Source organism: Plectropomus leopardus, chromosome 23, assembly GCF_008729295.1.
Source record: "Plectropomus leopardus isolate mb chromosome 23, YSFRI_Pleo_2.0, whole genome shotgun sequence".
Classification (NCBI taxonomy): domain Eukaryota; kingdom Metazoa; phylum Chordata; class Actinopteri; order Perciformes; family Serranidae; genus Plectropomus; species Plectropomus leopardus.
The window spans coordinates 8366028-8394005 of NC_056485.1; the positions used below are offsets into that span (position 1 = coordinate 8366028).

At 39.9% G+C, this 27978-nt stretch overlaps 1 protein-coding gene across 2 annotated transcripts in view; it reads left to right on the plus strand.

The window, feature by feature from the left end:
• Positions 1-27978, plus strand: part of pcxb (pyruvate carboxylase b) — a 350229-nt gene that overhangs the window by 33354 nt on the left and 288897 nt on the right. For both annotated transcript variants that reach the window (XM_042512173.1, XM_042512174.1), the window contains exons 8-9: positions 2209-2276; positions 4389-4472. In XM_042512173.1, coding sequence (XP_042368107.1) covers positions 2209-2276; positions 4389-4472 — 152 coding nt within the window. The remainder of the gene's footprint in view (positions 1-2208; positions 2277-4388; positions 4473-27978) is intronic.

Sequence of the window (27978 nt, forward strand, 5' to 3'; positions counted from 1 at the left end):
AAATGATTATTCAGTTTAGAAAATAACACATTTTTTTGAAAGCACCAATCGTCGAACCTGCAGTATTTTTTCAATGTAGTTATTATGGTATTTAATCAAAAACATTGTGATATTTGATTTTCTCCCTAAAGCCAAGCCTTAATTGCAGCCCACAGTATTATCTTGTACCTTGTACAGCTCATCCATGCCTTTCATATATACATTACTATTAATGGAAAACTCTTTGTGGATGCTGTACTTTTTTCATTATCACACATTTCTCTGGCCAGTCCTTGGCTGGACTCCCTGCACATTAAAGTATTTAAAGAAAAAAATCTGTGGTAGATAAAGAAACTGTGAAGACATTTACTTCTCCGAATGAAGGGGTTCTTAACTGTGGCTTTCACAACATTATGTTTATGTGGTCATGCCAGCAAGAATGCTACCAGAAAGTAGCCTACTGATGCCTTTGGCTGCCTCCGCCTGTCACATGACCATTGCCTTGAAGGCTGTAGCACTCCCGATCCCAGATCGCTCCATCTGTCTTTGGACACTTAGAATGTGTCTTTTCTTGCTGTATATGTAACAGACGTGGCTAAGGCACATATGGAGGCTGACACGGGGACTGGTTTCCAGAATTTAATTTGGTCTGCAGAAGACACAAAACACACAATTTGCCCTCTGTTGGTCTGTCTGCACCTCAGCTCCCTCATCAATGCGAAGCAGCATTGTCTGGTCTATTAACGATATATACATATGCAATAAAATTACATATAAATATGTCATTATTATAACAAACAAATTGCTTATTAAATTATTTGCGAAGCCAGGCCAAATATGACTGAAAACCATGAATTTTCTAATTAATTATTTTAACAAATCACCCAAAAACATTTAAGAGTATATTCATGAAACAAACAGTGACACCTCGTGGACAAGGTAAAAATGCACAGATGAAGGGGGGGACTAAACAGAAACAACGGAAATTACAACATAAATCAAACAAAAACATACCTGCAGAAGACACAAAACACACAATTTGCCCTCTGTTGGTCTGTCTGCACCTCAGCTCCTAAACAACACATTTTTAACAATGAATAAGGTGGAAAATCTCCTGCTCTACATTAGGATGTGACTTCTGGCGGTACACAGTGTTGCAACGGTTACTATAACGGCAATAACGGTTACACGAAAACATCGTGCAAACTGCTAATAAAACTGTTCTGAACAGTACAAATCAGCTGTATATCATTATATTAACAACTGTTAACACCACACACCAAGGGTTACGGATTATATAGCTCATTTTCACATGTAAATAGCAAAATAATGTCGGAGCATTTTCTCACACAACTTACCCTCATCAATGCGAAGCAGCATTGTGAGGGCAGAGAGGAGGAGCTACGGAAGCTCAGGAGGTACAAGAGCCATGAAGGGCAAAAAGGGCCAGTTTCTACAGGAAAATTACAATAACAACAAATAAAAACAACTAATTGAGATAAAATTCACAAACACCCAATAAAATGTTCAAATAAAAATAATTACAAATTGTCAAATATGGATTAAAAATATATATTGAGAATAAAGTGCATATTTAACTTCGTTACATCTACATATTGTTTAATTGATAGGTCCAGGGGGATATATTGGCAGAAATGGAATATAATATTCATACCCACAGTATGTTTTATTTTAAGAATATAAGATTTATTGTGTTTTCCTTACCTTAGAATGAGCCGTTAATATCTATATACAGAGCAGCTCCTCCTCCAGGGTGTCCACTGATGTTTCTACAGTAGCCCAGAAAGGACAAACCGAACACTGACTCTAGATATGTCCATTTGCATTGCATTGTGGCCCATGTGTCGCTTGTATGTGGCTTAAGTTTAATTTGGTTGCATTCTGCAACCTCACCAGAAGATGGCACAATGTCCCACACACTGGACCTTTTAAAGATGTGGGTTCTAGCAGCAGTCACATTTTACAAATCTGTTCCTAAAATTCTGATGCTGTCAGCAGTTTGATGCAGACAGTCTGTGGCTGCCGAAGGTCTAAGCAGGCCATCGATGGACGTGTCTCATAGTGAATTAAGAACAATGAGCTCCTTTCACTCCTCCTTTACTTGAATTCAACCACTCGTTTCCTTCATACCCCTTATTATCTTTTAATTTTCTTTGTTCGTGTAATTTTCTCACCTACTTCTCTCTTTGTCTCTTTCTCTTTCCTCAGGCGATAAATATGGTAATGTCATCCACCTCTACGAGAGAGACTGCTCCATTCAGCGCAGACACCAAAAGGTGAAGTCCCCATTTAAAAATTCAACTAACCCAACTTAATCTTTGGATTTACTCGAGATTATCTTCATGGCATTTCTGCCGTATTACACAGATTAGCGTGAAGTGGATGGTGATGGTGTGCGGGCATTAAACAAAGGTCATTAGGAGGAATCACACCTGCAAGCACTGCAGTCTGCTGAAAATACCAAAGTGTTTTACTTCCCTTGTATTTAGGAAAACAGGCCAATTACACAACACATTAATAAATTCAGTGATTAAAGGCCCGATTATAGCAATGATTATTATGGCAGTGGTGGCCCTGGGTATCACAGACATCCCAAGCAGCGGGGGGTAAGAGGATTATGTGCCAATAAAAATTAGCCACTGCTAATGCTGTGTGAATGGGAGTCTTAGCAATAACTGCAGAAGCTACGTAATTCTCCACCAAATCAACTTGGATCAACAAAAATATTTTAAGAGTATAAAGCATTGTATTGATGCCATTCATTAGTTGGTGCTACAGTGAGGTATTACACCTGATCACAATGACAAAAATTTCTGAATACCACAGGAGAGAGAAAATTGAAATTGTAATCTAATAGTCACTTAATATAACAATGCTTTCATCAGAGGAAGCTGATTAACATGTGTAATATTTCATTAGATATTGTCACCTCAAAGCAGTTTGAATCATGTGTTTTTATCACTTTCTTCCTTTCCCTTTAATCAAATTATAGATGATAATCATATTAGCGGCTGTGTTCATGCCAGAATTGCTGCTCTTTGATTCTGTGAGACTTAATCTGCCTTTGCCCTTAATCTAAGATCTTTTTGAATCTCAGAAACAAGAATAGCCGCTTGTTGAAATAGATTAGGTATGGTAGAGCGACGATAGGATATTTTTAGCTTTCCTACATCTTGGAAGTGCAATTCTTACTCGGAGAAGGTTTTTTTGAGGGGAGGATAAGATTTGATAAAACTCTAAATTGAGTTCTTGTGATTTTTTAATTTTTTTAAAATCAGACACGGGTCATGTTGTTTTGAATTGGATTCAATTATTTCTTTTGGATGGTTTGACTTGTTTGATGCAGTGGAATGAAACAGATCAGGCTCCAACATGGCAAACTCCACCCACCCAAATCAAAGGCTGAATGTCACTTAAAATGATTCACTCCATCTGTTTTGCTGAAGCTAATATAGTGTATCAAACTGATGGCTACTGTAGGGAAATGAAAACAAATTATGGTATTTACTAAATGTTAGTCTGTGGAACTTCTGCTTCAGGGAATCAGTTGTGAACTGGGAGAAATTTTGAATATTTTGACATTTCTCTATACCAAAGTCAAAGAGAGCTTCTTTACGCCTGCCCAGTACCAAACAGCAGACAGAGCAGTTTAACATGATGGATCTTGTTTCCTGCACATTCATTTATTTGTGGCAGCCCACTGTGATTAAAACATTTTCTGTCACAAATAGATTTTCTATTTTTGGAGCTGCACCATTTATCGGAAGCGCTGTTGACATACAGTATATATGGCCTATACGTTATTCCTTTATTCATTTCACCACATTCTCAGAGTGCACTGAGAGCTCCACCTGTGCTGCGTTCAGACCCGTAAAAACCTCAGAATTTAGAGAGGGGATACAATACAAAGGGACATGCACATTTAAAAGGAAAAAAAAAGAAAGTTTGCTGTCCCCCCACCATCAGCTACCGCCACACATACACTCTAACAGGGACACTGCAGGGTAGCATAGTGCTGTTCTACAGTGCTTTGTCACTACTGTATCTTAACACTTTGTCTATGGATTTTAAATTAAAATCTTCCTTCACTGGCACATTATTACAGTTATTTGAGGTCTGATGGGTAGCAGCCCAAGAGAATTTGGAGAATTGCATTTCCAGCCTCAGTGTCAAGCTAAATGAATAAAACTGACATTTTAATTTAGTTTTAAACCAAATACCACCACATGTGTGACAATGAATTATTAAAGCTGAGCAGCTGCAGGATTTGAAAGTGTCAATCATTGAGTTAAAATATGTTGCTGTTGTTATTTTGACTATTTGCTGCATTTCTACTGACAGTCTTGTAGTCACTTTGGCATTATCGATAAAATTCTTTTGTTTTGAAGGTTGTGGAGATTGCACCAGCTTTCCAGTTGGACCCTCATCTGAGAGACCGACTTCACGCTGATGCTGTCAACCTCGCCAAACAGGTATGTCTTTGTGTTTCGAGTCGAAGCCAATACTAGTCAGGCTCAAAGCTCTTGTGATTCCTGCTGTCTCTTTCCCCTTTTTTTTATTCCAGTGTCACACAGGCATTTTCCCAAAGGTTCAGGTTAACTAGACCATTTTATTACATCAGGGAAAATGCTTCTGAGTGAATGGAGGGAAAAAAAAAGTTTTATGACGGAGCCCCACTTAATCACTTTTTAATCATCAAGCGTACAAAATTAATAGCAACGTATTAAAATATTGTTAAATATTCATGTGGCTGCAGCATGATGTTAAGGCAGCTTATTCACCAGGAAGCAGTATTTCCTTTTAGTTGTCCAGGCAGGTGTCAGCGTGTTGAATTTGCACTCGCAAAGGGTTTTGACCACTTGTTAAAAAAGGTTGGCAGACTTGAAGAGAAATGGCTGACTGAAACTGAAAAAGCTTTCCTGGCGAGGACGCTCAAGCAGTACTTTGGAAGTCTGAGCAAACTCCCAATGCTCTTCATTTTTTTCCGTTTATAATTGGTCTGCAAAACAACTGGATTCTCCCCAGGAATTTTAATGCTCTATCTACCTGTGATTCAAATGAGGGAGACATTAGTGCTCTGCCAAAGTGTGAAAATGAAAATGCAATTTGAAAATGGGTGGAAATAGATGTCAAGCGTGCAGACAGTAAATGCAATTCTGTAAATGAGTGTTTGAGCAGTTTTGGAGTGCATCTGTCGAGACCAATTTTATGATTATTGTCACCAATTGTGCACTCTGTATGGGTAAAAAATGCGAAATGACTCCCTGCAAAGCTCGCCTTGTATTTAGCCTTTTAAAATCATTTATATCGCAGTTGGACTTGCTCTCAGTGTTGCCGAAAAGTTGGCTCAACTATGACAGCATCACTTAAAAGTCGAGCCTCATCTCTCAGAGGAGATTTCAAGTAATGGCCTTTTCAGGTAATGGCCCAGTTGAGGAATGGATAGATGTAAAGAGGGAAGAGTGGGAGAGGAGGATGAAGACGAGGATGGTGATTTAAAGAAGAGAGAATTGACCTTGATGATACTGATGGAGAAATGGTTATATGCGAGTGCAACAGAGAGAGAGAAACTTTATGTGAGACTCGTGATGTGACCTTGCTTCAGTAATGATTTTTTTTTTTCTGCAGTATTCAAACCACAACAGCTTGTCTTCTTTAAGTGACGAACCATGTCTCCTCCTGTGTGTGTTTAAGAGCGGCTACAAACTCTTGTCTGCATATTTCAATTCGAAGCAGCAGAGTGATGTTGCTCCTTAGGCGACAATGTGGATGACTAGTATCAGCAAGTACGGCTATGCATGCACGCTCACGCACGTACCCGTTTACTATTCTTGAGAAGACCTCGATTGACTCACTACAGGGACACGTTTCAGCTTCATCACGCTGGCTGTCTGTGTGAGAACACTCACTGCTGTTGATTGCAGGAGGAATATTTTCAAACCTTGCATTTAAGATGTAGAAGATGATTTCACTGTCGAGCTCTATTTTCAGTCTGATTTCAGTGTTTACTTCACATGTCATACAATATATGCAAACTAGGCATAATTGCCTGTATCAGTAACATATTTCTGCTTGTCAAACTGGCTGTGTGTGCAATCTGCAACTAAAAGTGTATAAGATAGAGACAAAAGCAAGCTCCTTGTTTGTAACTATTAAAATATTCATCACTATTTTTAATACACATGCATAAACAAACATGTTCCAAGCTGAGGGACATAATAAAGAACCTGAAAGTCAGAAAAAAATAGTGGAACTTACTTGAAGTTACGAGCAGCAGATCAATTAATATAAAGAAAGATTTTTTAGAAAACATGATAGGTATTTATTTTGCAAGAAATAGCTGATAATGCCATAAGATCTCTGTGCTAAAAGTAAAAGCAGCCTGTCTTTTTGATCTGTTCTGGCACTGGCTAAATCCTTACAATTATAGTAGCCTACTAAAACAGATGTGTATGAGGAGTCACGCACACGGCTGAAGGATCAAACCTGCAGCATTTGCAGATTATCACCAGGGGTCTCACTTTCTCCCAGCCTCATCCTCCATTTTTCTTGTTCCAGACACCCTCCTCTCCACCTCCCTCCCTCCCTCCTGTCCTTGCATTTCCCTGCTATGTGTTGTTATTGCATTTCACATTGTGCCAGTCCCCACAGTGAAGGCCTCCACTTCAGAGCTGAACCCAGCTCTCGCTGCAGGTATTGAAACCTGCTCCCTAAGCAACGCTGAGGCTGAACTTTGGTACTTAGTTGGCTATTATTAATGCGTGTGTGTTTGTCACAGCCCGTGTATATATGTGTGTGAGACGGTGCGAGGCGACATTTATTTTTAATGCGTTCTGTGGTCCTCACAGAATAGAAAATGTTGAGTATTCTCCATACACAGACACACATTAACAGGTACATGTTGTCTCAAGTGGCCTGTTTTCCACAGTTTGCTGCTCTTGTGAAGACTTTTAGACTCCAACTCGTTCAGTGCTCAGACACCTTAATGTCTGCAGTCCGATTTGCAGTGTAATTAGAGCCTTTTAATTTTAATCAGCAGCTCATTGAAATGTAATGGCATAGTGTTCCAGACATTAAACTACTATTGGACCACACGTGTGTGTTTGTGTGTGTGTGTGCGCGTGTCTGTGTGTGTGTGCGTGTGCATGTGTGTGTGTGTGTGTGTGTGTGTGTGTGTGTGTGTGTGTGTGTGTGTGTGTGTGTGTGTGTATGTTCTCAGCTTCATGTGCAAACATAAAACCTCCCTTACTTTTGCTTGCACCTCCACATCAGACGACATCATAAAGTCTCCTACTCTTGTAAAAATACATTCGGTGTACATACAAAGTATGAAAAAAAAGATGGACTGAATGATATACTGTCCCCACTCTCGGTTCTGAATGCTCACACACACACACACACACACTCATCCATATACACCCCCCCACCCACCTATTTTTTCGGCTCTTATCTGGTCTTAATAGTGGCTCCATAGTGCTGGAGCTCTGTCCCCCTTCATCTCGCCGTCTGTGCATATCGCCCATCTTCCATTATCAGCAGCCTCCATCTGAGTCTTTCAGAGACACAGTGCTGTCTTTGAACTCACTGCAGGCCGCAGCATTTCCTGGTAGACTGTCCTCGACAACAAAGTTGCCTGGCAACACTGACGACTGCAGGAAGTTACTTCAGCTCTCGGTAAAAAGGTTTTTGAGCTGAGAGTAGATATCAAGCCAGAGCTCACAAGAAAATCAGAGATATTGTCAGACGGCCCCTTATGTGTTATCTGTGACACAAACAGCTGATTTTGTGTACTTGTTTGTAAATGGTTTTGTTTGTTTCTCACTTCAGCCCTCTGATTGTCTGGCTGCCATGTCTGTGCTTTGTTGTCTTTGTTGTGTTTTCAGGGAGAGGACTATGGCTGACATTTCATTTAACCACGCAATATCTCAGCCTGTCCTGATTAGTTTTATTAATGATGCATCTCACTGTAGCAGTGTGAGGTTTTCATAATCAGTGATTGGGCCGCTGATTGGGTGCTTCATTGCTTGCTCACTCATCCATCCACTGCATGTGATGAATTTGGCTTTTTTTTTTAATACCTCTTTGATATCTGTTGCTTTGCAGCAGTTTTATCTGGTATTTTTACATCTGCAGTGGGTTGAGAATGTCTGAATGCACCAGTCTGGAGCAGATTGAACTGCAGGGTGCTTTGTTTTGCTGGGTGAGCATTAGTTTTTATGACTGGAAGTGAGGTCAGGTACCGTAATTTAGGCATAAATCCCTCCCCTCAACCATCAACAAGTTCTACACGCTGTCTATAAGGCATGCAACATCTGCGCCCAAATGGGCTGTGGTTTAGCCTCCCAGTGCATATGCTGCACAAGCTATATTAGACTGTAACCACACAGACACAAAATAACATGTCTCTCAAATTAAATTTGTCAAATCTTATGACATCTCCAAAGTTGTATTGGCTGCCCCAAGATGATTGTGTCAATAACGAGTGAAAAGTGGTCTATTTGTTGCTGACTGGCAGTGGAGGCAACTGCATAATTCATAGGGAAGACATATTTACTGCTGCTTGACGGATTAGTTACTATTTCTTTTTTAGCTGGACTGCTGGATGGCCAAAACATTTAATGTTCTAACCTTCCTGCTTTCAGGAGAAAGGATGCTTCATGTGGACGTGTGTCAGCAGTCTTTTTTTTTGTTATCTGTGTGGTTTTTTTTCAGGTTGGTTTTGTTATCACAGGTTTGTTTCTTCCCTCTATTCAGTTCAAATCCTCTTTTTTCAGCATTGGTTTAAACATGGATAGTCTTAAAGTGGGACTGGGACTTTTTCTGGGTTTGACTTCATAAATGTTGTCAATAAGAATAATCAGTAACTACCCAAAATGCTATGCAAAACAGCTGGATCTCAACTAAGCTGTTGAAATGTTACAAATACACTATAATATATCTGTAGGCAGACTATCCATATAAAGTGTTAACCAACACAATCTTGTCAGTATAAATTGATTTCAGTGTTCACTTTGTGTGAGTAAATTCTAAAGCGATACATAATAATGAAACATGTAGGTCAGTTAGATAATTTGGTTGCTTATCCACCCTTTTGTAGTGATTAGACATACCATATCGTGGTAGCACATTATGCATAGGCCTTTTTTTCTTCTCCAGATCAAACAAATGGCTCTATAGAAGTGCTAGATCTTGGTTGGTTTCGTAGGTTTTTTATTTGCTGTGGAGAATATTTTTTATATTCAGTCCTGATGTCCAGATGTAGTAATACAACCCTGCCTTTGGCCAAATTAAAGACTTAACATTTATCCTTTACTGTGCTGCACCGTCTCACCCACAGTTTGGGCTTTTTCCAGTGGAGCCGTCTTTATGTTGCAGTTTGGCAGTAAGTTTCTGCACAATTTTCTGGCCTCTATAGCATGATTAGGTTTGGCAGAGGTAGTTGCTGTGAAGGAGTGTAAGCAAAAGGGAAAACATGAGTTTGTGATCCAAAATGATGAAGCTTTTTGAGCTGCTGTAATGAATGTTGTTCTTTTAACGTCTACAGATTGTACAGTTTGAAACTGCTTAAAGTCAAAGCATTAGCATGTGTGAAGGACAAAACATGTTTCACACAGGATGTCATCCAAATGACACTATGAGTCCTTGGAATGGTTGTTAGTTAAATAATAGGCACACATCATTAACTGAGCTCACCTTCGATGTCTGTGGGCAACAAAACTATCAGTCTGATTGGCTCAACATTTGTTTTGGAATGTGTGTTTGTGTGTGTGTAAGAGGAAAGACAAGCAAGTGTGTGTTTATAGGTGACTGTAATCAGTCAGCAAGACCTCACCGTGTGTCATTTTTGTTTAATGGCATTAGTTTAACCTCAAGATCGAGAGGAGGCAGAGACACTGAGATATTTTGTGCAGCTGTAATTAGGAATTCAATTCTGGTACTTGTGTGGGTGACGAGTGCTGACAATTGAGACGTTTTTGCATTTTACACTGTATGTGACGTAATCTCACCCACTCTTTTATGTTAGTTTTTTGGGTGGCGAGGAGAGAGGTGAACTTTTTCTCTCTCTCTTTTTTGGAGGGGCAGACATTAGTCGACAACATTGAAGCCGGGCCACAAAAACGACACTTCTCCCTGTTTTTGCGTACTTGTGTAGCGAAGGGAGTGGAAAAGGGCAGAAAATTCTAATTTGCTGCTGTATTTTAAGTGTGATATGAAGAGTGGAGAACAGGAGACAGATATTTGAAATCTGCATGGAAGATGATTTAAAGGGAAGCCTCATTTCTGGTGGAGTGTTTTGGAGAACAGGGGAGAGATGATTTGTTGTTTGTGTTCGGTATTTTGCTTGTGTCTGCCTTCTCGTTTCCCCGCTTTCCCCTGAGACTAAGACTACTCAAAAGCACAAATATTTCTGCAGCTCATCAGCACTCTAAACAAGCAATTGTGTGTATGCCTGTGTACAAGTGGGATAACACAGTGCTGTACAACTGCATATATGTAAATGCAGTCTGATCTAAATGGTCAATTCTCTATATTCCCTTATCTATGTGTGGCACTCGTCCCCAAGCTCGTTCATTCTCACTGAAGATGTAAATGTGTCAAAAATATAGCAGTTCACAAACCAGTGGGTAACGTCACGGTAGCTACATCCATTATTTATACAGTCTATGGTCTGATTTGTGAATTTGTAAGGGATAATGTTAGCCGCAGATTGATGCACATCTTGTGCTCCAGTCGACATTTATGGCAGTATCAAGTACCTTTGGTCCTAAGGAACATGCCAGTGAAACAGTGTTGCTCGCTGATGTGTTTAAGTAGTTTTAATTTGGCGCCATAGAAACTACTTGTCATTTTTTTTTCATGGGAAAAAATGAACACTATCAGAAAGTCACCAATTTCAAAGAGGTAGAAATGTATGTGATTATGTTTCAAGAAATGGCAGGGTAACAGTTTTGATTTACTTCCTTTTTTCTTTTTCCTTATATTTATATAACTGTTTCCACCTTGAGGTACTTCATTTGATATTACTGACATTCATAGTACATTAATTTGTCCTCTAATTTCATGCGTAAATCTCTCTGTCTTGAATGTATGGTTTCCATGACAATGGTGTGAAAGTGTCAGCCTGACATAACCCTTAATTAAATAATAAAACCTAATGTGTATAAATCAATCAAACGTGTATGTGTTTGTGAATTATGTCAGTCAAATCAGATTTGGCTGTTCAGTACGTATGAACCATTCATTACTTTTTTTCCCATTCAGAGTTTGAGAGTTTGAACAGGGTTTGGCTCAATGTTCAGGGTGACAGCTACATTTGCGTAATATAATAAACAAGCTAACTATGCTCACAATGAATCAGAAACAGGCAACAGCATTGTTTTTACCAACACTAAATATCAAACAAAAGCCAGAGACTGTCGTATTAAGTTTCCATGAGCTGTAAATTCACCACCTCTAGGCAGACTACAACGTTATCTTGGAGCCTGACTGGGCAAAGCCTCTCTTCCTCCAGTCACCTGCCTCTGTGTCTGCAGCTTCCGGTACCCAAGAGCAGCGTGAAAGCAAAAGGCTGAAACACATACAGTGCAGACAAACTGACAAAAAATAGAAGACTTTTTGACTTGAAGGAATCTCAGTCGACTGAGGGGTCTCTGACTTATGATGTGAATCTCTGACTTTCAGGGCCCCTGTGAAATCAAATGCTGCCTATAGGCCTCTTGCTCAGTGTCCCTCTGTAAGCTCCACTTGTGTGCACACACACATCCGTCAATCTACCAAGGGTGATAAACGTGAAATTAGTTCTGCTGTCAATCACTTTGGTGACGGTGAGTGCAGAGATGACACACTCACACTCGGGCGAGTCATGTCCCTAGTAGCCACACACACACTTGTGCGCACACACACACGCACACACACAGGGACATGGAGTGGCTCACAAACTCAGATTGACACTTGGTCCCCGGAGGTGAGCAGTGTACTGTAAACATTATTACAACTTACAGAACCATAAACACCCTGCCTGTATGTGTGTCTCAGTGCGTTCCCATTTTTGACTTCAAAACTAGCAGCACTTTTTGCCCTGAAAGCATATTTTAATATTCCATCAGGAAAACCAGCATTTTTTAATGGGGTAGACGGAAAATGTTCCTCTCTTTTTCCCAGTGAGCTCATGCATCAGTCAGTTTTCTTTTCTCTAATTTACTTATTTATGTTCTGCCTCATGTTTTTCTATCTTTCTCTATTTATCTTGACTACTTTGTCGGTGTCTTCATCTGTTCTTTCTCTTTTACTTTGTAGTTGTTCTTTGTTGTGTGTCCCTCTCCTCTTTCATATTCAATTCTTTATACTTTAAATTTACAATATGCTTCTTTCCTCTTCATTTTTTGTGCCACTCAGCTTTTTTGGCCTCATTCGTTATTTGTTTCCCAGACTCCTTGAGTTAGTCAAGGAGGGTCAATAATGCCAAAGTCGATATATTCTTTTACAAGTAGACAAATTAAAAATCTTTATCTATTAAGGTGAAAAAAAGATGATCCAGTCCAATAGCACAGTAGTTACCAAACTGTTTTGCTTGTGATCCCTGTACCCAGTAGTGTCCAGACTTTTTTTGAATGGTGGTCTGATAAAATAATGTGAAAATACCTGGGGGCCAGTGGCTTCTTGCAGTGTACGGGTGGTTATTTAAAAAAAAAAAAAAAATCCCATGCAAATGATTCATAATTCATTAAGTGAGAAAGTACTCAATTTTCCACTGCTCCTGAAAGCAGCAGCCCTCTTTTATGACTTAATGCGTCTTTGCCGTGGCCATGTCGGCTACCTTGCAGGAAATATCTGGTGTCAGGTAACCATTAGTTTGCTTGTTTACTGTCTATTTATGAGAACACATTAGTTTTACCTACACGGTTCTTACTTGGTGCATTTCTACAAAGTATATGATTGTCCTGCCATTGTGAAGTGAATGAAAATAAATGCTAAATGAGCTTGCTTGATTAACTTATGTAATGGTAATCATTTAGTATACTTTGAAAGACAAGCTGAGGGCTTTTTGGGGCTGCAATTGTCCCCTGGGTCAGACTTTGAACATGATTGCTTTAACCCATTAAGAAGCCAATTATGCTCAGCTCACCCACTTAACAAATATTGTAATTGCGGATTTCTACTCTAAATAAACTAATAATTAATTGGCATAACATTTTTTTTGATCAGGATACTTTATATGCATTCTTCCCCTACCCATTCCAATGAATCTTAACACAGAAATCACCTAATGATGAAAAATTGTTGTAAAATGTTCTTAACAGTCCTTTTTTTCAACAAAAACAACAAATAACATGGACAGTGGACAGATGTTTTTTGATAAAAGTAAAGTTAAAATTTGTAATTTTTTGTGCTTTTTGACATGTAGAAGTATTATAATGCCTCATGTCTTCCTTTAAGGTTGTTTAAACACAAATTATATACTTATACAAAATGTAGTCTGTCATATAGGCTAAAGACTGTCACCCCGATCACCCAGAACAACGTGACTAGAATTACTACTGACTAGAATTTCACCACATAAATAAATCTGGGTGTCTACTTGGTACAACTAGGGCAGCAGGATGTGTAAAATCTCTACATCATGAAAATCAAGTTAGAACCAAATACACAAAAACAGTTTAAAAATAACGTATGTCAGCTCTATGCACAGAGAATAAAAATAAGACTGTGGGATAAATTCTGATAAGTGCTTTCACATTTCTGCCATATTTGAGTTTGTCTGTCATTGAATCTTCAGGACTCTAATTGAAAACTTATTGAAATTTATTGAATAAAATGATCATCACTATAATATTTACTCATATCATTTACACATGATTAGATCTAGTTTTCTTGTCTTTGTTGTTGTAATATAGTTATTCAATCTATGGCCAGACATAGAAGATGCTGTAAACACGCAGCGCACGCAGCTATATCTCATTATAGCTCACACTGTTTGATTGACAAGTGGACTAAAGGAAGCACACTGCAGAAAGACGACAGCATTCATAAAACAAACCAAAAATAATGAACTGAATAGGAGGACAGCTGGAACTTTAAGCTAACACTAAATACTGTATTTTTTTTTTTTAGAACAAATGAACAAAAAAACAACAGCTTTCTCTCCTTTAATTGATTTCCTTCTTAACTCATTCCTTCCTTCAGTTCGGTCAGTATCAGTACGTGTGCAGTGTGCTCACTGTCTGCAGAAAGCAAAGACAGTTTCTGCTTGGTGTGTGTAATGTAGGATGCATAAAGTAGTGCAGGAGTCTTGCATGTCAGGGTGACATTGGCACTTGTGATTGGATGGGTTCTATTTTGAGCATCTGTGGCTTGTATCCTCATGCCTGCAGGATCTTCATGCCTGTGTGTGCTGCATTCAAGCTCTGGACTAAGTGTTATATTGAAATGGACAGTGCTTTTCTCACTGCTGATTATGAATGCTAGTATGTGTATAGGAGAATGTTCATGAATTTGAAGGTTTTTGGAAAGGAAATCTCTTAGGTGTGAAAGGCAGCAAAACAACACTGACTATGAGAAAGGCAAAGATGGTGGGATGGAGGTCTATACGGAGGGAGATTTAAGAGAAAGCAAGAGACAGTAAAACACAAAGCAGAGGGAAACGGATGGTGCAAGGAGGAAAAGGAAGAAAACAAACCTGCTGTTAATGAAATGAAGAGACTTGGAAAAAAAGAGGCAGAGTATGCAGAAACCAAGTGAGATGGTCAGAGGATGCAGGGGCTGAGACAAGAGGAAGTGAGGGGAAAGACAAAAGAGGGGAGGTATTGATTCTTTCCGCCAGCTGGGGGGAAACTCAAGCCAACTGTGCTTTCTGAAATTAGAGCCATGGGAAAGGTGGAAGGATGGAGGAGAAAATGGTGGGAGAGAGCAGCAAGCAAGCTTTGGCACTGTTTGTATCACATTGTGCAGCAGCAACACTAAAGAACAGTGAAAAGTGCATGCTTATGAATAATATATGGTCACAGCAGTGGCTGTTACAGAAGCAGGATATCTGTACTCAAACTGCAAAATGAGCATGCTCTTTTAGAAGTCGGTCTTTATTTCTATTACACCTAAAAATTCTCCAAAGTTAGATTGTTTTGCGTCTTTGCACTGTGTTAAAGCATAAGAGCAAAGTGATGTAAAAATGCTAATAAAATATCAGAGAGTTTGATATGTTAAATCAGAAAAAGCTCGGATATTATTAATTATGGCTGCATTTAAAGGTCCCATATTATGCAAATTTTTAGGTTCATACTTGTATTTGGGGTTTCTTCTTGAACATGTTTACATGCTTTAATGTTAAAACAGATTATTTTTCTGAAATGGTCTGCCGGATAATGCCTGTGTGCACCTTCTGTCTAAAACGCTTTGTTTTAGCACCTGTCTCTTTAATACAGAATCTGCACCTTATATATAGTAAGAAAAATGACTGAAAACCTGATTTTTATAAAAAGGAAGAAAGATAAAGAAAGGTGAGCTTACCAGGACACTTAATGACACTTAATGAGCCCTTGTTAATTTACCCGGACTGTTAAATTACACAGCCCGGGTCTGTTACATGATACCATGGGGCCCAAAAAGACATTTTTTTCCCCCCTTACTAGACTTACATTGAGAAAGAGACATCTGTAAAAGTTCTCTTGCACAATGACTTGTTTAACTATCAAGATCTGATCCATTCGGTCATATAGCATTTAGAAAGTCTAGAAGAGCCACACGATTAAATCATTTTCATTCCCATGCCAGTAAGCGCAGTACTAAACTGGAAACTAGCCACTCAGTTGGTTGGATCGGGCACTCAGCCGCCATACGTTTCTAGTTGCTCTATAGGCCCTCTATAGGCCCCACAATACAGAAGGTCCAATTTCATAGTGCAAAAATTGAGCTTATTTGGCTCCATGTACCACTGACCAACTTTCATAGGAATGAACAAGGCCCTGCCTCCACCACTGTCTCCAGTTTTCCCTGTACATAGAGGCAGGGATGTTGAAGGGCTTTAGTGTGTGCAAGGACAGTGACACAGGAAGTGTTTGATAAGAAGCTGTATTACTCACAACTTGCGAAATGCTGTTGTCAGCCTGCTAGCCATTGTAGCTCCTTGACCTTTCCTTCCCGCTTTTTGCCGTGCCATACTGGTACATTTTGCCAGACAAAATCTGGTCTGACCTTTAGGCTGGAACAAAAAGAGGAAATTCATGGATATGCTGAATACTAAAGTACATTTATTCACTGTAAATTGGTCCGAATAAACGCAAACAAATAGTAGGGTGAAATGTTTGACAGCAGTAGTTTTAGGAGTGGATGTGGATCTATTGAACATGTGTTATGTTGTTAAAGGAAAAAAAACAAACTAAAGCCACAATCTAGAGGACTGTGGGTAGAGGAGCTCTCCACTGGACTGGCTGGCCTTATCTACATGAGCCACACTGCTACAGGCCCAGTCCCTGAAGACAAACCCAAAAACATGCACTCAAATTCAGTAGAACAAAATGAAAATCATTTTAAAGCCTACCACAACTCTCTGCAACCAAGCCCTACTGAGTGTGTTGATTACTAAAGAAATTAACTATTGACACCTGCTGCAAAAAAAGTTGTAGACAAGCACTGGTTACAAAAGTATACAAATTCTCTATTTGAAATTTATTTAGGAATCCTAAAACTTTATATTGCTCGTTGGAGGCTCAGTGGCATTGTTTGTTGAATGAGTTTGTGTTTCTGTTGTTCTATAACTACAACTTAGCCACAGATGCCGGCCATAAACATTCATTTTGTATGGTTGCCGCATGGAATAACTTATTTTTGTAAGGTAAAGCACCAGGAGCTGGCAGTTTTTCTAAATACTTTTACTGAATACTTGCTTTTGTCTGATTCTGAGGTCTGGTATTGGAGCACAGTGACCCATAATTTGACATTAAACTCTGCAGTCAGGACATCCAGTCCGTTTTGTTAATTTCTAATTGGATTAACGAGTGAGCTGCTGCCAAAAAGACATTAGCCCCTGACTACTGACAGGCGTGCTGGGCTACTTTTTGGCAGAAGCTTGAAATTGCACTTTAGCTTGTAATGAAATCATCAGTGTCACATTGGGGTGTTGATTTCCCCGTCAGGCCTCATTTTGCAACACTGACGAGCTTGCACTACATTACTCCTTTATTTAGCATCCTAATGATGTACAGTAAATCTAAATGAGTCCCACTGTAGAGCACGACGGTCCTGCTTCCTGCCAGCTCTGCCCTCTGAGGACTGGAAGTAGAAACAAGGAACGCATTCTCTAAAAAAAAAAAAATCCTCTAACGCAGGCAGAAGAATTGTAGCCGTAATGTGCTGCTGCATGCAGTAAAAAGTAGAATTTTTCTGATGAGGACAGATAGGAGAAAGAGAATTTGCCTATGGGGAAATTAAATTGGAAAGACGGGAAAAGTTTTTAGAGTGTTTTGACTGAACGAGCAGTTCACTTTCTCTGTTCTCTCACACACAAAGCGTGAGTGAATGAAACTGAAAAGTGCAGTGAAGAGAAGGAAGAGAAGAATGGGCCATGCTCTGCCTCCCCCTCACTTGCTCTCTCCTCCCTCACCTATCCTTTTAACTTCTGTGAGAAAGCAAGAGCTGTTAATGAAACGCGAGTGGACACACACAAACACATGAACAGACTCCCTGGCATCAGCAGTTTTCCATGTATAGTGTAGCTCCCTGATTATGCACATGGGGCGTCTAAAGTCGACATACTTTCCCTGCTGTCTTCACATTCTCGTATTTTGTCTCGCTCTTTTGTTTGTCTCTTTCCTTTACTTGTCTCTTTGTTTCCTCCTTTTACACTCATATGTTCTCTTTCAAGTTATGTCTCAGTCTGACCATCACTCTCTGTGCAAAGACATACCCATCAGCGGTTTCCTGTCCAATCATCCACTGTTCTCTTGTTCTCACTGTTTTGCTCTCACTCTGTACTGCATGTTTAGTTCAGAGCTGAAGCTTTGCTGCATTTTTTATATCACAAGCTATTCAGAATTCTAAATAGAGGTGTGAAAGAGTGTGGATAAGCAATTAACACAATGCGGCTGCAAATGTTTCCTGTATTTCTGTCAGGGTTTTGTGTATTTGTGTGTATGTCTGTGTGTGTGTGTGTGTGTGTGTGTGAGATAGTTAATTAGCTGTGCTTCGACATGAAAAGTTTTTAATGTGAAACATGCAGGGGATAAAAAGTAGGGGATTTAATTGTTTAGATGAATGACTCTAAGCAAATTGTTATGAAACAGTTACAAATATTAGTTGTGTGGAAGAATTTTGTCTGTATTAAAGCATTAGTGTGGAATACAGTCAATTACATAAGTCTGTTATATCGCATATTGATGTCTAAAAATAATTTTAACATCATGGTATTGATTTCAGTCTTATCCCCAGCAATTATTGAATTACGAGACTGTCCTCCTTCAAAATACCACCACGTTGTTTGTTGAGACAGCTTAATTAGACCCCAAATTTACGTTTGTTAGGCGGCAACCTCTAGTGACTGTAATAATAATGACAGGAGCAACAGTGGACATAGGAGTGGTCTAAAGAGGGTTACTTTTAAAACATATTCCACTACATTTTACTCATGTGCCCTAAATGTGCACTGTACACACTTCTCTGAAAAATCTGTTAATGGGAAATGTGTCCCTCATATGAATTATAAACTGTGTCCTCAAAGCAGGTAGTGTCAGTGTCAAATTCTGCCGACACTTAATCCATTTAACCTGCACCTCTGTTACGTCATACAAACCCCGTACCTATCAGCTTTGTGCTGGACTGGAGATGTAACCACTTAAAAGATGGGCAAATAACACACAATATAGTTGACAGCAAGTAGATTTATATTGGCAATGGTTGTTTACCAGAAGCTGTCACCTCCCTGGCGATCTCTCTCTAGCCACTTGCCACCTTATTAAGGTTTTTTGTAGTTAAATGAGGAGGTGTTGTGTGGAAAAGTCCTTATTTCAAATTAATGAAACAGCTGTTCCTCATCCAATGCAGAGTTTTCAATGCAAGCAAAAGGAATAAATAGAAACAGGGCGTCGTCAAAAATTCAGTTCAAAACGGCAGCGCTGCATCACATTAGTCAGTTGGAAGTGTTTGAAAAAATTAAGGAAACAAAGTAATCTTTTTAAGTTATTTTTTTAAAGACAGAAAGTAATTCAAAATACCACCAGTTAAAACCCTAAAAGAATACAGCCATGGTCTTTTTTCTAAACCTAACCAAGTGTATTTGATGCAACTGTGACCATTTCCCATAGTGTTTAAAGCGGTAACTGTTAACAGTCATATACTGTCATTCAGCTATGAGGATGTGTTGATGATGTGCCACCTGTAGGGGCGCTAAGTTTGGAAACGCTCCTGTGGGTCATATTAGAGGGTAGGAACGAATGACCGATTTGTTTGTATGGGCTTGAGGATTTGGGAATTACAGTCACCAGGGTCTGCATTGGATTGGCTATTTTCTGGGTTAAAAACAGTACCCAGAAACACGCACGCACACACACACACACACACACAAACACAGGGGACAAAAACTGCAAATATAAATATGTATGCCCTATTCCCTAACAGAGAGCAGGAACATGGAAATATATTTGTGTTTGCCGATAGGCACTTAACAACGTGCATTCAGTGATGTACACATATCCAAATGCTGCATACTGTATACACACAGGATACATTAGGCTGATGTATTTTGTAGTGACACTTAACATACACGTTCTTGTGGAAATGGTTTCATACAAGGCACACACACACACACACACACACACACGCACACACACGTCCAAGTCACACATGTATAATTAGGAACAAACAAACCCCAAATCACCCCTCCACCTCGTATTTTCTTGCCACTCTTGTCGTCTCTCCTTCCCTTGTGTCTCCTCCTTTCTCTCTCTCTCCCCAGTTCCTCTCTCCCTCCGGCTGTGTCAAATGCTGCAGTGTGGGTGTCTTTGCTCAGACTACATCCAAATCTCCGTCTGACACACACACACACGCACAGCAAGCAGTGTGTGGACACATGCACACAACTGCAGTCTTATGAAGTAGAAAACCCATTTCTGCCCTGACTACCTTTTGGAAGGAGTGAGAACGAGGGAGTGAAAGAGGGAGATAAAGGAGGGCGGCGGGGGCGTGATGGAGAAAGGAGTGAGATGGAGGGAGGCATGCTTGGAGTGAGGAAGCTGTGGCGAGAGCATAGGAAGAAGAAAAATAGCATTTGGCCTGATTTTGGGTCCTCGTTACTAATCGTGTATCTCCACTGGGAATAGATTTTAGTGCATTTGTGTGTCTGTGATTCAGTAGACACACCTCTGCGCGCGGGGCAAACATTAATCTGTGCATGTTGTCATTGCTCATATTTGTGTACAGGAATGTATTCACCCGCCTTTGTCCAGCTGTGTGTGTTCTGCGGTGCTCTTTGATCATTAGGCAGCTGTATTCAATCCCGCTTCTCATCATTTTATAGACAACAAGCTCATTATGCTTCCATTAACTGCTGACAGAGGGAAGGGTGAATGAGGGCAGAACGAGAGACTGAGAGAGAGAGAAATGAAAGCAAAGTGGAAGAGAAAGGGGAGGCATGACTGGCTGACTTATCCAAAAATGAGGAATAATGCCCTATATTAAGAGAGATTTGGGAAGAGGGATGAGCGGAGAATGGGAGAGGGTGGATGAGGTGAAAATATAAGATCAGGGAGGTGCAGTGAAGAGAGGGGGAGCCTTAAAATGTAGCAGGGTGTAAGTAAGATGTGAAAAGAGGGATTTAAGAAAAGTGGGTGAAGTCAGATGTAGTGGTAATGGGAAACTTTCAGAATAAGACAGTCTTGACATTCTGACCGGCAACGTGTGCGATTATTTGAATTCACTACACACTCATCACTTCATGGGATATAAAGTTTTGAGTCAAGTCTGAAGGCCTTTCCAGTTTTGTCTTTTGTTCAACAGAATCAGCATTTAGTAAGCATGATTGGGAACTTTCAAAATGCAGTTTACCACAGTTATTGATTTCATGCTGATTAGAGCAATCACAAACTTAATTTGAATGACTTCAGCATTCCCAAATGTGAAAATTATTAGATTTAGATACAATGAAATGGCTCCAAGACTTCCTTAAAATGATGTTATTACTGTTAAAACCGTGAGATATGAATCCAAACTAGCAAGTGGCAAGTAATAGAAATAAAGGCAGCTTTAATAAAAAGTTCCTGCCCCCCCCACACACACACGCATGCGCGCGCACACACACACGCACGCACGCACACGCACACACACACACACACACACACACACACACACACACACACACACACACACACCAGAGAGGATGGCCAATATCTAGAGTCACATGGAACCATTTCTCTTGATTTATGAGAGGTGTAAAACTGGAGGAAATAATCAAATAAATAACCAAGTCTACACATGCCAACAAACACACACACACACACACACACACGCACATGCACACATGCACACACGCACACATGCACATGCATGCATGCACGCACGCGTGCGCGCGCGCACACACACACACACACACACACACACAGGTCTCAGCCTTTAGAAGGCAGTCACTATGCATATTTATACAACATATGTAGATTTTTGAATACTCTGCACTCAGATGTCAAGAGTTGGGCCTGAATCAATCATCAACACTACTAAATACCCATATATGTTGCTTTTCAACTGAAAGAAAGTGGTTTGGGGCTTTACTTACTCTTGAAGGATGGCTGCATACAGAAACATTTACTTGTACCAAGTCCCGGGTCCTTAAATTGTGTATGCTGGCTAACTGGCATGGCTTATTGGTTCCTTTTTGATTTGGTAGTTTTGTTTGCAAAGTACTGATGCAAACAAATGTCCTTTTAATCCTGTGTCTTCTTGGTCATGATTATGTATTCAGTGTGTAAACAAGTAGTCAGTTAAAAAGCTATATCTACCTACCTAAAGTCAAGTTACTCATCATACCCAGTGGGGAGATGGGGGTGGCTGCGGCTCAGGAGGTAGAGCGGTGGTCCACTAATTATAAGATTGGCAGTTTGATCCCCGGCTCTTCCAGTCTGCATGTTGAAGTATCCTTGGCCAAGATACCAAACCCCAAATTGCTCCTGTTGCCTGCTCATGATGATATGTGAGCTCATGACAATGGTTACTGATTAGCAGGTGGCACTTTGTATGTTATCCTTGCCCAGCCGTGTGTGAATGTGTGTGTGCGTGTGTGTCGTGTGGTGTAAAAACGCTCTGAATGGTCAGAAGACTAGAAAGGCACTATATTCTAAATGCAGATCCATTTGCCATCAGTTACAGCAAGTCTTCACTTCCTCCTGCTGCACAAATACATAGCCCAAATATCCCAGAGACAGCTACTGGCCGCTTGCACTGGTGAGGTCATTTATGCCTGTGCAGTAGTGATCGCCACGGTATCCTGCCCATGCACCCGTCTGACCAGCTGCAAGCAGCACCGTTGAATGCCAGCAGACCGACTGGCACACACAACTGTCAACAGCTGACATCTACTCCCCCTGAACACTTTAACATACTTCAGGGTGATAAGACCGACCCTCAAAGACAGACACCAACTTTAGGGTTGATTTATTTAATGTGCACTTTGCTTTTTTAATTTTGCCCTTGTCCCATTCACTAACATGGAGGGAGCAGTGTGAAGGACCTATACTGCAGCCAGCCAATAGTGAGTGATCAAGATGTTTTGTTTTCATTTTGTGATTCATTGCTTATGAATTGAGCTTTGAAGTAATAATAATCCTTTTTTAAATTCTAAAATTTTATAGTCTTTCTATAATGCCCAGTGCAAAAACTCTAACTGTCCTGTTCAGAGATTGTTCTCACAGTTTACTAACTGTAGTTAGTAAACTGTGTAAACTGTGTTATTTTTTCAACATCCGTGCTGTTGAGGGTACCTGCAGCATAGCAGAGATGAAATTGGATTACCGTGATAAATTCATATGTAACCTCACCCTGTGGGGTAGCCATAGTGGCAGTTTACCTCAGGAAAAAATGGTCATACCAGCATAAAAGCAACACTCATGTAGAAATGGAGAGGTGGTGGATTGAACAGTGGGAAGAGGAGTAGATTGAGGGATAAGGCTTGAACGAGCAGACAAAGATGGAGAGCAGGCTTTTGCAATAAAGGGGCAGAGAATCCGAAGGACTCTTATAAAACGTTATGGTCTCATATCGCAGATGTCGGAGAGAGATGAGGAAGAAGGCGGGAATGAAAGATGGAAGGTAGTGATAGTTGGTAGAAGTTTTTAAGGCTGTAAAACTTGACGTGTAAGTGTTCTTTTTTAGTTGTCTCTTGCTTTGGAGTGTGCAGTGGAAAGTGTCTATAAAATCCATAAAACTAAATATAACGGCACTCAATATTTCCTCTTGAACAGAAGATTAGGTGTTAAATTCTTTTTATCTCTATAATACCCTATAGACTTAAATGTTTTTAAGCATTATAAAAAGTTTTTATTGTTTGACATTTTTGGCGTGGTTGCAGGGATTTGAAACAAACATTTTCTCATGTGGCAGTCAGCTGTCAGTGACATTTCATAAAAGGTCAGAGTTGAGGACATGAGATTTCTGCACAAAACACAAACTTGAAGGCAAAAGAGACAGCAAATGCTGGTGGACAGGTAAAGGTTACAGGGCCAAGAAGGTAAAGGAAAAGAAGAGAAAATAAAACAATATGTGGCATAAGATGTGAAAACCAACCACACATACACACATATACTCTGAGCATATAGCAGTTTATTTGATGGTGTCATAAAAATGACAGTTTGGGTTGCCTTGCTGACAGCAAAATCAGCCCACAGAAACTTTCCCTGAACCGTGCGCTGTTATTTTGGGAAGAGTCTTGCTTTCTGTCTCTGTCCCTTCAGTACATCTACAGTTATGGCTGCACTTTGCACTTGATGTCTTTTTTTAAATTAATTGATAGTAAAACATCAGTTTTTATGAGCCCACAATTCTGTGTGTCCACACGTGGACTGTAAATTCTTGTTAGGTGTCTTCTGTGGCTGTATTGATTTAAAATCTGTCTATGCGGCTCTCGTCTTTCTCTCTCCTTTTCATCTCTCTGGCTTCTGTATGTGCACTTTATGGCTGCATTGCTTCCAGACTATGTACAACTCCCATTACAACGCTGCCTGATGGCCTTGCAGCGTCCATTTGGTTCACAGGATCTCTCAGTAATGTGAGAAAAAAATCGACTGATCGATACATTGTTTTTTTCTACCCACATCACTGTTGATGTGTCACGACTGCGACATCAGTTCGTCTTCAGCCACAGAATGGCTGATTTGTTTGTCAAACAAATAGCTACTTGAAAGCACAGAGAAAATACAGCACATATTCTTTATTGCAAATCTCAATCAGTGCATCTGAAATTCATTTTAATGGCCATATACACTTTCTGTCTGACGGTCTATGCCAGTGTTTATTTTGTTGATCTATTGCAGTCATTCTTAAAGTACACCAATTAGCTTTTAGGACTCCATTTAGTTTTTTTCTAATAGTTTACATCTGTGGGCTCAGATGTAAACAGTGAAGCTACTCCTTAAGTAGTTAAATGCCTATTCAGTCCCTGTCAGGCATGTTGTACATGTTAGTTTTGAATCTGAGTAAGAAAACCACAATCACATCGGCAATCATAGAGTCAGCCTATAGATATAGGTATATAGATATATAATGTGTATTTCCTGTTGGAATACCTGTTAATGCAGCAGCTGACAGGAAGTAAACAGGGACCAAAGCTGTTGACCTAGCAACAGAATTGCAATGAAACGGTCTTAAAAACTTTAATCTTACACTGTGTTCACACTGAAAGCCACACAGCACAAGTCATTGTCCATGGAAGCTGGTGACACAAAGCTACAAACTAACATCCAATATTTGTTGCTATGGACGGGCATGACAAGTTACAAATCAAAGTGAGCTGGCCTCATCTATTTTCAGTGCTATGGCAAAGTAGTGAGGCGTCAACCAATGATATGTTTTTGTTTTTAGCTGCATTTAGCTTATAGCTAGTTATGCTAGCTTTCTGTGCATTGCAGTGCACACAGGGATGCAATGTTGTGGTGAAATGTGATCTTAAAATTGTGTTCAGGTATTGATCAAGCTGAGATATTTTTTAAACAAATATAAACTTTAGATGACGTTCATTTGTGGTTCCTTGTTGCAAGTAGCAGACACGCACACACACAAGCCTGTGAACATAACTATGTTAATGAGTGCTTGAGCAACACTTCAACGGCGACTCGGGATGATGTAGGTGGTCACGCTGGTCACGCTTGAGTGGGAACACAGTGCGACATTTTTAACACAGCAACTTTCTGAATCGAACACTGTTGCATAAAGGTAAAGGTTTGCAGCAACACCAGAGAAAATACAGCACATATTCTTTATTGCAAATCTCAATCAGTGCATCTGAAATTCATTTTAATGGCCATATACACTTTCTGTCTGACGGTCTATGCCAGTGTTTATTTTGTTGATCTATTGCAGTCATTCTTAAAGTACACCAATTAGCTTTTAGGACTCCATTTAGTTTTTTTCTAATAGTTTACATCTGTGGGCTCAGTTGTAAACAGTGAAGCTACTCCTTAAGTAGTTAAATGCCTATTCAGTCCCTGTCAGGCATGTTGTACATGTTAGTTTTGAAATCTGAGTAAGAAAACCACAATCACATCAGCAATCATAGAGTCAGCCTATAGATATAGGTATATAGATATATAATGTGTATTTCCTGTTGGAATACCTGTTAATGCAGCAGCTGACAGGAAGTAAACAGGGACCAAAGCTGTTGACCTAGCAACAGAATTGCAATGAAACGGTCTTAAACTTTAATCTTACACTGTGTTCACTGAGAACCACACAGTACAAGTCATTGTCCATGGAAGCTGGTGACACAAATCTACAAACTAACATCCAATATTTGTTGCTATGGACGGGCATTACAAGTTACAAATCAAAGCTGAGCTGGCCTCATCTATTTTCAGTGCTATGGCAATGTAGTGAGGCATCAACCAATGATATGTTTTTGTTTTTAGCTGCATTTAGCTTATAGCTAGTTATGCTAGCTTTCTGTGCATTGCAGTGCACACAGGGATGCAATGCAAAAAAAAAGGTATCAAAATGAAGCACTCCGTCGGTATCTTTATCACCTTGAGGGTACCAATATTGGTACTGATATCATTATGTTTGAAACGATATCCAGCCCCATCATCTGTGCAGCTTTAAACCTTTCAACCCAGCTGCTTCTTGTGGCCCTTCCTTTCATCACTTTTACATCACACATTTCAGTCATTATTCATCCCCTGGCCCGTTACTAACCCCCCGTCAGGTTCTTTCTCTGTAAATTTACAGGTGCTTTGATTTTGCTTATAGCTCTTCCAGGTCATTCTCTATTTATCTCAATTAGTCTTTCCCTCAATCATCTCCTGCATCAACTTTCTTTTATTGTGTCTCTGTTCCCTTAAAGCCATCTGCTCCATTCACCATCTACCTTCACTCATCTCGACCATTGTTTTTTCTGTCCCTATTCATTGCTGTTTTGCCATCTGTCTGTTCATGACCTTTGAGCCTTCAGTCACTCTTTCTATTTTTTATTCCATTTCCTTAATTGTCTGAGATGAAAAGACATATTTTCTGAAGGACTGACAAACTTAAAGGCAGAGGAAGAGGAGAGAGAGTTGAAAGCAGAGCAAAGGACAACTGCCACATACGGAGAGATGGCAGTGGGGGAAAAGAGGGACTGTTTTTGACTTGTAGCCATGTAGAGGAAGAGAGGGAAAAAGATGAAGGGGAGAAAAAGCAAAGGGAAGGATCAGAGAGCAGTGAACAGAGGGAGGGTTCTGGAGAAATGAATAGCTTTCACTTCAGAAAGAAGTGGTTTATTTGTAGAATATAGGATTTTACCCTTTTTGGTTTCTGGAAGGGGTTGGCATTTTTGCACGGTGCTATGTTCATCCTTATCTCCCACTGCATAAACACACAGCTTTACAGGTGTTTGGCATTACAGTGATGTAATGAGTAAGAATGCATCCCTCAAAGTAAAGGACCTGGCTCTGACCTTCTGTGTTGGCATTCATGCATGCTGCTTAAGTGTCCTTAAGAATAACATTAAGCCTGCGCCAGCGATAGTTGTTAAGCCTGGCTTCTGACCTTTCAGGTGATGGGTAAACATAATAAAACTGTGTTCATGGCTTCAACTAAAGCACATATCAGTATTAATGGCTATCAATCCAATAGTTGTTGAGACATTTTACCAAAAAAAAAAAAAAAACATAGACCAAGGTCAAATAGACCGTACTGGTTTATGAATGCATTCTTGCAAAACTAATGACATTTCCATCAACCTCAGCTCCACTGTGTTTATAGCTGATTAGCAAATGTTAGCATGCTAACACGCTAAACTACGATGGGGAACATGGTAAACACTATACCCACTAAACATCAGTATTGCCACTGTGAGTGTGTTAGCATGCGGTTTGCATTTAGTTTGAAGCATTGCTGTGTCTAAGTGCAGCAGATTTGCAAGCATAGTTGAAGATTTTTTTTTCCAAGTCTTATCAGAGGGACTGTTTTTGATTTGTAGCCATGTGTGAGTTTTGGCAAACTTCTTTCTTTGTTAGTATTTTCTCATACTTTGTTCCCTCTATAAATTTGAACATTTTGTGGTTCATCATGAGTCATTTTTTTCCTCAACAGCAGTTAAATGGGTTTTGAGTCGGGGAGTGTATAGTTGATCTGTTGTTTGATTAGAGCTGTACAAATCAATGGATGAGAAGAGCAGCTGCTGTAGAAGCGAGTTTTTAGAGCTGCCGCAATTAACAGTGAAGTTTAACTTTTACTCAACTGGCGTTCTGCTGCTCTGTCTGTGCCCAGAGTAGCCTCTTTGCTCTGAGAGTGCATGGTGCAATGAGTAACTGAATG